Genomic DNA, 11,336 nt, shown 5'->3' with positions numbered 1-11,336 from the left:
TATTTTTAACATTTAAAAGGTAAGCCTTTCAGTAAAATCAAAACAAAGTCTGAGTTTTATAAATTTGAGCTTTTTTTGTTGCACAATTAACAATTTTTTTTACGTTTCAAAGTTTTTTACATTTCTTGACTTGTGCAGTTGTTTTTTGTTCACACCACTAATGACAACTATACACATAACTATAAAGCCTGTTTCACACCACATGCAAGAGCAGCGCGTGAGCACAGCATGAGCATGAGCAGCGTTTGTTTTTTCGGCATCAATTTTAACATATTAGAGCAGCACGTCAGTGTCGGTGAAACAGCAGTGCAGTAATAGTTTTGGCGCTGGGTCTATTTTTGCCGTGCTGCTCATACAAATTTAATGACAGTAAAAACTAGCAATTTTACCCAGTAAATGCATAAGTAACATTCCTCTGATTTATATATATATATATATATATATATATATATATATATATATATATATAGTCAATCAAATGAACTTAAATGATTAAAAACTGCAACAAATAGTTATTTGGGCCCGAACTACAAAACCAAATTTAAAACCATTTTAGTATCAGTTTTGCTTAGTAAATTCCACACTAGTTTGATCATGTATAAATATTATTATAATTATATTGTATGGCTATATTATAACTTTAGGCCTACATCATGCTGACAATCAAAAACAAAATGACATGACATCACAGGCGATTGTCTTCTGACTGAGTGCACCTGAAAAGACATGAATGACACTCCTTAAAGAGCTTGAGAAGCATACAGTCCTTTAGGAGCTATTTAGTTTGTAAAGTAAAGACTTGCAGGTTAAGGAAAACAGCATTGGAAAAAGTTACCTATATATATAGATAGATAGATAGATAGATAGATAGATAGATAGATAGATAGATAGATAGATAGATAGATAGATAGATAGATAGATAGATAGATAGATAGATAGATAGATAGATAGATAGATAGATAGATAGATAGATAGATAGATAGATAGATAGATAGATAGATAGATAGATAGATAGATAGATAGATAGATAGATAGATAGATAGATAGATAGATAGATAGATAAGTAGAAGGAATAAACAGAGACAGATTGATCTAAGCAACAAATGCCAATGCGATGCACGCTGCTGACGCTGCCGTTGTGAAAGTCAAATGCCTGCGTGCTGTTTCTGCTCTCTCTATACATGCTGCACACGCACTGCTCACACTCTGCCTGCACTTGTGGTGTGAGACAAGCGTAACATCTATATTGTCTTCTTTGACTTTCTGATTTTGCACTTTCGACATGCCGAGTCCTGGTTTGTAAACCTCACAGACTTTGTTTCCTGCTGCTAAAAAACTGTATTATAGTAGCTTCTACATTACAGCACAACATTGTTCTGTTCATTACAAGCACATTTCGCTTTTATCTTCTGCTTCACGTTAAATACTAGTGCCTTTTAAATCCGGATGGATTCTGATTGGCTGTCAATGCTATTATTGTTCAAAAGCTGAAAACAAATTCTGAAAGTGATTCTGGTGATTTAATTATCATAGCTGTGGTTTTTTAGAACCATATCTCTTTCTTTGTTGTTACCATTATTGTTATCATTCTTGGTGTGAATGTGCCTGAATTAAATCATTTTTGTAAAACGTAATCGATTAGCTTGCTTGCCAAATAATAGTTGAACAAAGTTGTCAACACCCAGATTATATTGTCGTTGGAACTGAGATTGCAATCTTTGAACAACTTATCATTCACCTCTAGAGGTTTTGTTAATTTCCATGACCTTTCCATGGCTTAATTGAAATTCCCTGATATTTCCAGATTTTTCCATGAACGTGGGAACGCTGTTCTCAGTGCAAACACTCATCCCAATGAGCAGTTGTCCATCATGAAGAGTCAAGTGGTTACGTGACTCTTAAGGCTTTGAATAAACAAACACGCTTTCAGCAACAGTGTGGGTCCTTGTGTGTTCAGTTCATGAACGCATGTTTGCTTGTAAGATACAGTCAAGAAGTCTCTTCCTTTTGTCTCGCATTATCAACATCTCTTCTGTTTCTATGAGTCCACACTTATAATATTGATCAATAAAAGATGTCTTCTGGCGTTCACCTGCCCTCTTCAACAGGTCTGGTCTCAGATTTTAGTTTGACAAACTCTTTGGCAACCTCATCTGCTGAGCGTTGAGAGAGGATTCGTAGCGCCGTGGTCCCAGTTTCATCTATGTTAATGCGTGGGCCCAGTGGACACCAGCACACGCAGCTTTTACGGTCTGCTATGTCACGCAGCTGCAAGACAGCAATCCCGACAACCCGGTCTGCACGGCCGAAACAGTAATCCTTCACAGTTATTTGAATCTCATAGCAGTCCAGACTCACGCCTTTACCCAACACACTGAGACAAACAGAAGAAACAGACATGTGAGTAGATCATATATACTGAATGTTTTTTTTTTTATGTGTATACTTTAAAATGTTGTCAGTTGTCTTTCTACAAAACTGCACAAAAATCCAACCCTATTAGCGCCACTGTACAAAATAAGTGTGGCCCTCTGATTTCCATACAATACAAACTCATCAATTGCCCTCCAGACATAAGTAAAAACATACAAAAAAAATGTGAAGCTTGTGAAGGGAAGGATAGCCTGTTGACAGAGAATGTATGACTATTTGCTTAAGTGGCAATGGGAAGAAGTCATTTTATTGGGTATTTTAATGGGTTTCAGTGGCGGCCTCAAGGTCTTTAGTGTAATACTTAAATTTTTTAGTTAGTCTTTAGTTAATACTTAGTGCAAAATCAATTTATAAAAGAATCATTTATTAAGTTAGTGTTGGCAAAATGATGCAAAATGATCTCAGAAAATGAGACAAAAATGTCCATAAGGATGCACCAGGGTTAATAAATCATTTAAGATTCCTCAGCAATTCTGCAGAAAATTACATTATGAACATAAAAGTTTAATTAATCAAACATTTACAAGTCTTTGTAAACTAATGGTTTTAAATGTCAAAATAAACAAACAATAACAATAAATAAACAAACACTAAAACAAACTAAAAGTAAAAGCTAATTTTCTCAACATAAGAATATAAGATGCAGTTATTATTTTAAAAGCTCTTTGCTGCAAATGTAAATTTTAAAACGGAAATTAAATTAAAATAAAATTGTACTAACATTATTTAGCAATTATAATGCATTCAGAAATTCCCAGTTTGTCTGGATATATAATTTATGATTATATGTTTGAGTTTAATCAGTTTAGCTGTGTCCTGTAAAATAACTCCTGTAAAATAACTGTAAAATAACTGGATTTCTCCATACAGATCAGGACGTTCCGTCAAAACACAACCAATATGATCTCAGAAAATTTTATAAAAAAGACAAAAATGTCCCTAAGGAAGCACAAGGGTTAACAAAACATGAACACCTTACTAGGAATCATTGGTATCTCCATCAGTATCAGTAACTTTACTGAATTAAATATGTCCAGGGTTGGTATTGTAAATGATAAGTAAGCCTTATTTTGGGTGAACTATCCCTTTAAATAGACAAACATTTACAGATTAAAGTTGTGTTTTCACTCACAATTGAAAGGCCTCATTGTACTTTGCACTCCAGCTATTGTTTTTTGATTTAGTTGTGAATTTCCGTTTCTTCTCTGCGAGCATTGGGCCGACCAGGTTAACCTCCACAAATGGACGAAACATCCCTGAGGTCTGCCATTTCATGTCATTTACCGCAATCACTGAAAGAGAAGGAAACACATTTTTTATGAGTGTTTTCAGCACTAAATTCTGTTTTTGGTCCCACTTTATATTAGGTGGCCTTAACTAATATGTACTTGCGCTGAAATTAATAATTTGTTACAATGTTGTGTACATACATTATTTTTGCACTGTAGTTATGCTTGATTAAATACATGCATGCAAATACATCTGTAAAATTTCACTGTTGATCCATTCCTTACACCTTAACCCACCATTAAACCTACTCATACCACCAAACCTGCCCCTGACCCTACCTGTATTTCACCTCAAGAACACCAGAAATGTTTGGCAATACACTGTATTTATATTTTGATGTAAGTACATATTAGTTAAAAACACTCAATATAAAGTGGGATCCTTTATTATTTGCTGCAAACTGACCTCTGACGCTGAGTTTCTGCTCTGTGTTTCCAGCTGGGGGCGACAAATCCAGCTGAATCACTCCCTCTCCTATCGGCCGCTCAACTCCAGAACCTGTCAATCAAACCCCTTCACTTCACTTATACTGCACATTTCACATGGAAATTGTATTTCAAATGAAAGCTGTATTTGCCAAATTTGACCAAACTATTGGGCAACAGAACAGTTTACAACACTGACAATAATAAGAAAGTTTTCCTAAGAACCAAAATCAGCATATTAGAATGATTTTGTTACAGTGAAGACTATAGTAATGATGCTGATAATTCAACTTTGCAAAAATAAAGAGTAAATTTTATTACAGTCATTTTAAATTGCAATAATATTATTATTCACTGTATAATAATAATGCTAATAATTATATATACAGTTGAAGTCAAATTATTAGCCCCCCTTTAAATTTGTTTTTCTTTTTTTTTTTTTATATTTCCCAAATGATGTTTAACAGAGCAAGGAAATTTTCACAGAATAAATGCTGTCATTGTGAATATCGTAAGAGAATATACTCATGAAAGCCCCACGAAAATGTATTAAACTTAAATTTAGGTACATGTGTGACAGATAAAGAAGTTATCAGGCATCCCAAAAATAAATAAATGTATAAATTTGCAGCTTTAATTTATTTCCTGAAGATTTAAATGTGGCCCACCTCTGTCAGGTCGGACGTTCTCCTTGGGGGTGATCCTGATGCCCATACCGTTTTGCACTTAGGGAAAATAAAATCATTTTATAAATATATAAAGTCCTGAAAATGACAAATAATTCATGCAGACTGCATGGCCATGTGCAGAAGCTGATAAAAGTCATGTCCTGAACATGTGTGCGTGCGTTCGAATCTCACCCTGAGCATGTTGTGTTGTCACAAATGTCTTGATAAGAGCATCTGTGGTCTGTGTATAGAGAGAGAGAGCGTAGCGCAGTGACGACAGCTCGGGGCTCTTCTCCAGATAGACTTTCTTTAAACCGTTCCCACCAGCATGAAAGAACATCTACATGGCAGCAAGTTTGAAAGAGAGAGTAAATTAGCAAGTGCAATTCAGAAAAAAAATTAAACAAAAAACTGTAATAAACACAAGAATAAAAAAACAGAAAACTACAAATATTAAATGATAAAACTGCAATAAAATAATAATTCTAATAAAATCAAATGAATTTAAATATTGAAATACATACAGTATATACATATAATACTATTAATTATATATACAGTTGAAGTCAGAATTATTAGCCCCCCTTTGAATTTGTTTTTCTTTTTTTAATATTTCCCAAATGATGTTTAACAGAGCAAGAACATTTTCATAGTATGTCTAATAATATGTTTTCTTCTGGGGAAATTCCTATTTGTTTTATTTCGGCTAGAATAAAAGCAGTTTAAAATTTTTTTTAAAAAACATTTTATGGTCAAAATTATTAGCCTCTTTAAGCTATATTTTTTCCGAGTCTACAGAACAAACCATCATTAAACAATAACTTGCCTAATAGTCCTAACCTACCTAGTTAACATAATTACCCTAGTTAAGTCTTTAAATGTCACTTTAAACTGTATAGAAGAGTCTTGAAAAATATCTATTCAAATATTATTTACTGTCATCATGGCAAAGATAACATCAATCAGTTATTAGAAATGAGTTATTAAACTGTTATGTTTAGAAATGTGTTGAAGCAATCTTCTCTCTGTTAAACAGAAATAAACAGGGGCTAATCATTCAGGGGGCTAATCATTCTGACTGCAACTGTATATATTTACATATACTGTATACAGTATATTCAACTCTCTGAAAGCATAGCAGATATGAAAAATATCTTTAAAGCCTGCCTGAACCAAAAGTAGCTGCATACTTTTATTTCTGTATGATGACATGCACAAACTGAAACAGAATATTGAGTAGGGCCGGGTTTTATCTTTGCACTCCTTTCATCTTTCACTTGCACCAAAATAACAGTTGATGGGGCGTGGCTAAGCAAATTTTGTTCAATCTATCAAAATGACATCATCAGAGAAGGACTGCCATTCCAGAGAGATTAATTTCACAGATTAATTATTCACCTTGGTAGGGTTGCACCAAGTTGTTCGTAAGTTCTGTCTTAAACATTACAGTCAGTCACTAATAACAGATGCACATGTCTGCATCGCGAGCCGTGAATGTATGCAAAATCACAAGTTATCAAAGCATTCAATTAAAAAAATGTATATCTTACACATGGAAGAGAAAAAAGTCATGAAGTGGTGGACACAAATATCACAAAACACTCCTTGAAACAAACTTCTTTCATAAACTGAAAAAATAGTGAGATTTGGTCTGAAGGCTGTGAGTAAAGGGAGATCGATCTTCATTAATATCATGAGCTCCTCTATTGTTATGTAAACTAATCTCGTTGTCGACTCTTTTTTACCGTTATACATGGGGGGAGGCTGCCATAAATATTTAGTTGGAACCAAGCATTACATTTAAACTAAGTTCAGTTGTGCAACAAAAAATATTTAGTTGTGCTTAATTTGTAACTTAGTGTCCCTAAAGTCACAACTAAGCCACGTTTGAACTTTTTACTGTTGCAAACGGCCCCGTAAGGCTGACAATGTGCAGTAAGAAAATAAATATTGTACATTTTGATTTCATGTGGACTTTAAATAAAAAAACAACCTGCAGAATATATATATATATATATATATATATATATATATATATATATATATACACACACACACACACACACACACACACACACACACACACACACACACACACACACACACACACACACACACACACACATACATACATATATATATATATATATATACACATACACACATACATACAGTACATACACACATACACATAGAGAGAGAGAGGCAGTAAATTAGAATGAATTTCCTTCTGCAAAATGCACTACAGCTCACAGACAGCAACTTTTTTTGTCTGACCAAGCTATTACATGTGAAATGTCATGCCTGCGGTGAGCAGCTTTCTCAGACTGTTTCTCATATTCTCTCTCCTACCCACACACACACACTTTCATGACACACCAGTCCCAAGAACCCAAACACTCGCTGTGAAGAATGTTGACGATTCTGTTATTGAGACAGACAGTCAACACTTTAACACACAAGTGTCAAACATACAGACCACAAGTACTGTACATTTAATCTGGCCTGAGGGATGATTCGAAAAATGATCTAAAATAATATTAAATTAAAGGTTAATTTTAAAATTAAGCAAAGTTTATAATATGTTTTAAATATATGTTTTAATGAATCAGTTTTTACTACAGTATTTTTCTTTAAAATGCAATGGACATCTTAGACATAAAAAAGCTCAGAGTGTGAAACAATATCTGACATAATATATATAATAATGTCCTCTAAAATATTAAACAGTGTAAAGTAAATATTAAAAAGTCAGAGGAAGGCACACAAGCCTTCACAGTAGGGTAAAGTCTGCTAAAATGTTAGAATTACCTTACACTACGTGATATACAAGGCACTTTTGCATCCATGAGGTTTTTTATTCATTTAATAACTACTATAGTATCACTAGTGACAAACAAGGAAAGAGCAGAATAATACAAGTCTCAGAACAACACTGCAGTGTTCATTTGTAAATTAATCCATTAATCATTTTAGTCAAAGATTCAGTGACCCATTCACACTTTCTGTTATTTGCTTAGTTTCTAATCAGCTGTTTTGAACGAACTACCTGAATGAATGAGTCAATGACTCATCAAGACTGTGACTTTCCTGCTGACCATTACTGCATTTAATGCAATATTAATTTATTTAGTGTAATACTTATTCATGTCTATGTATGAAAAACCAAAACCTGTCAAGGTACCACAAAAACAAAAATAGTGCCTGAATATCATGATTGAAAATAAAAATCTAAAAAGATGTACACACCTCTATAATATATACTCCATTTTACAACTCTATAATATAATGTTTTCTTGTGAATTAAGATGCAGTTTTTATGGTTATTTATGAGCAAACTAAGGTTTAGTAACCCAAAATAATGAAACACCACTGCCTAATTGTGTTGTAACACAGACATACACACACAAACACACACCTTGACTGAGTCCAGCGCCACCTCCATGATCAGACACTGCCTTGGTGACAGGCTCTTTGGCTCCGCTCCTCCCTGTAATCAAAAAGAAGCATTAGACACACCTATCTAAACAAGTTATAGATCAAATGTTTTAGTCATGTATTTATGGTTAATACCTTTAGTTTAGACAGCTCCTTAGCAGCAGTAAGCAGCTGAGCTCCCTACAAAAAAAATAAATAAAATAATAATAAAAAAAAAAAATTTCAAACCTCTGCATGCCAGTATTGACTGAAAATATTATGATGTTAAAATTGTAGGCATGCTGTTCACTCTTGTACAAGAAAAAGCAAGCATAACTCTAGGTAACCATAGGTACCGCACCATACCAATAAAAAAAATTCAAAACTTAAAACAATTCTCCAATGAACAACAAAAATGAAAAATAACCACCAAACAACAATAACAAAAGCCAAGTGTTCACAATGTAGGTTATTAAGAAGCCATTTCTTAGAATTATGCTTAAATGACTTTAAAGATGTTCTAACAGATTGTGGTATTAAATTCCACTGATGTGGGGCTTTAAAAGAAAAACAAGCTTAGTCAAAATACATTTTTGTAAGTGTAATAATGCAGCCAGCTCCAGCTGCACCCCTAGTTACTCTGTTTTCTGCAGATTTCAATGTAAAAACGTCATGTAGAGGGGGAGGGGCTAAACCATGCATAATCTCGTAAGCTTTACAACCATTTTAAAACTTAAGACATGTTCTCCCAATTACGCAGTCTATGGGACAAAGTTTTTTTTTTTTTTTTTTTACAAAGTACTAATAATTTCTAATAAATAAATACATTTAAATATATCAAAATAACAAAAGTTGTTGTCTGACAAACGGGGCTCTTTTTTGCAAATGTATTCAATAAAAGATAAATTATATTTTATTATAAATTATATTATAATTTATTATTTATTTCATTCATTCATTTTCTGTTTGGCTTAGTACCTTTATTAATCTGGGGATTAATAAATCAAATGTTTAAACTTCCTGTCGTGTTCGGGTCAAATCTGACCGATTTACAACTTAAATCACTCATAAATATTGTGTTTTACATCTGATTGCCTCAAGGCCTCATGATATCATCCACACTGCAGTTGATTATATAAAAGTGATGATCCCCTCTTTCATTGAATTTTGAGTGTTTTAATCAACCTTGTTACATCTGTGGTGTTCCCGGTCTAAAGTGACCGCCATAGGAAATGAATGGGTGTCCAGGCTTTATTCATTCATCAGACAGAAAACATCCCCACACACACTACCCCAACTCACTCACTCACTCACTCACTCACTCACTCACTCACTCACTCACTCACTCACTCACTCACTCACTCACTCACTCACTCACTCACTCACTCACTCACTCACTCACTCACTCACTCACTCACTCACTCACTCACTCACTCTCACTCACTCTCACTCACTCATCCACCCACTCACTCACTCACTCACTCACTCACTCTCTCTCTCTCTCTCTCTCTCTCTCTCTCTCTCTGTGCGTGTGCGCATGTGCCTGAGCGAGTGTGTGGTGAGCGAGTGTTGGAAAAGTGCGGTGAGTTTGAATGGTTCTCTTTCTAACTTTTCTTTCTCTTTGTTTGTTGTTTGTATACGTGTGCTGTTGGTTAGTGTTTGTGAGTGTAGTGAGTTTACTCCCGGCGTGTTTTGTTGCCGGGAGGTATGGCGTCGTCAGGAGACGCAGTTTGTGAAAGTTTGACTCGGCGTCATGGAATTAAAATCATGTGTAAGGCCAGTGTGGAGGATTGTATTCTAGCGGTTGGCGAAGTAGTGGGATGTTCATCGGTGGTTTCAGCTTCTAGGATGAACAATGCGGTTGTTTTGTTTTTGAACACGATAGAAAAAACTAATGAGATTGTGCAAAAAGGAGTGGTGATAAATGATGAACTCATACCTGTACTTCCTCTTAGTAGTCCATCCAGGAAAATTATTGTGTCAAACATACCTCCGTTTGTTTCCGATGCATGTATTGCAAAAGAATTATCTTCTTTTGGCAAATTAGTTTCACCGATCAGGAAAATAGCTCTTGGGTGTAAATCACCCATGCTTAAACATGTGATGTCTTTTAGAAGACAAGTTTATATGATTCTGAAAGACAACAATGACGAATTAAACCTATCGTTCAATGTCAAAGTAGATGGGTTCAATTACACCATTTACGCAACATCCGAGAGCATAATGAAGTGCTTCGGGTGCGGAAAAATTGGGCATTTAATTCGATCGTGTACAAGTGGAGGTGAGACAGGTCAGGGAGACGTACAAGGCGAGTCTTCTGCGGCTGCGTCTGTCGCGGTAGATGCCGCTGCACCTGCGGCTGATGCTGCGGTCTCTGAGGAGAGAGGCGGGGGAGGTGCGGTGGCTCCTACTATGGCAGAGGTAGTAGCAGGCTCGTCTGCTGTTCAAACCTCAATTAATTCTAAGGATGACACAAGTAGCCAAAAGGCAACTTTTTCCACAGCTGGAACAGCTAAGGAAAGTACAGGTGAAGGGATAGTGGAAATGGAAATTGAACCAGAGCAAATCTTTAAAGTTCCTAATAAAAGAAAAAAAGTAAGTGAAAACAAAATGTTCAAACAAGCAAAAAAAGACAAGAGTAAGGCTGATTATATAATATCAGATAACGATGCTGATTCTTCTGATTCCAGTTCTTCAGTTTATTCCTTTTCATCGCAAAATGAAAGTGAAAGTCAAACACAAAGATATACGGCTGAGGGAATCAAGAAATTTCTGAGGGAAACAAAATTTTTACCAAACGTGGAGGCTGAGGATTATTTTGAAGATGTTTCTGCTTTCGTGAAAGATGTAAAGATTCTGACTAGAGAAGGTGCATTCATAGACACAGAGGTTTATCGTCTAAGGAAATTAGTGGGTAAAGTAAAGAAAAAAAACCTCCTTAATAATGAAAAACCAGATTTGGTGTAATTTGTTCTTGGTTAAGGTTGCAGTATTTCTGATTGTTTCTTTTATTTTTAAAACATCATTTACCATGAGGGTGTTTAACATTGGAACTCTCAATTTAAATGGTGCTAGAGACAGTCAGAAAAGAATGTGTTTATTT

The 11,336-nt window shown here is 34.8% G+C and overlaps 1 protein-coding gene across 4 annotated transcripts in view; it reads right to left on the bottom strand.

Annotated features, from left to right (window-relative positions):
• Window positions 1–1,233: 1,233 nt before the first annotated feature.
• The window catches only part of unc13ba (unc-13 homolog Ba (C. elegans)), a 178,016-nt gene continuing 167,913 nt past the window's right edge, over window positions 1,234–11,336 (bottom strand). For 2 of the 4 annotated variants that reach the window (XM_087253313.1, XM_087253311.1), the window contains 7 exons: window positions 8,390–8,434; window positions 8,235–8,306; window positions 5,009–5,156; window positions 4,817–4,873; window positions 4,129–4,221; window positions 3,566–3,725; window positions 1,234–2,374 (listed from right to left, as the gene is read on the bottom strand). In XM_087253313.1, the coding sequence (XP_087109439.1) occupies window positions 2,089–2,374; window positions 3,566–3,725; window positions 4,129–4,221; window positions 4,817–4,873; window positions 5,009–5,156; window positions 8,235–8,306; window positions 8,390–8,434 (861 nt within the window). In that variant the 3' untranslated portion in view covers window positions 1,234–2,088. The remainder of the gene's footprint in view (window positions 2,375–3,565; window positions 3,726–4,128; window positions 4,222–4,816; window positions 4,874–5,008; window positions 5,157–8,234; window positions 8,307–8,389; window positions 8,435–11,336) is intronic. The other 2 variants (XM_087253310.1, XM_087253312.1) reach the window with 1 other exon arrangement.

This window comes from Danio rerio, chromosome 5, assembly GCF_052040795.2.
Source record: "Danio rerio strain M-AB ecotype USA chromosome 5, GRCz13ab, whole genome shotgun sequence".
NCBI classification, from domain to species: Eukaryota; Metazoa; Chordata; class Actinopteri; order Cypriniformes; family Danionidae; genus Danio; species Danio rerio.
Note: the sequence above shows the minus strand (reverse complement) of the source record. Positions and strands in the feature narration are given on the sequence as shown.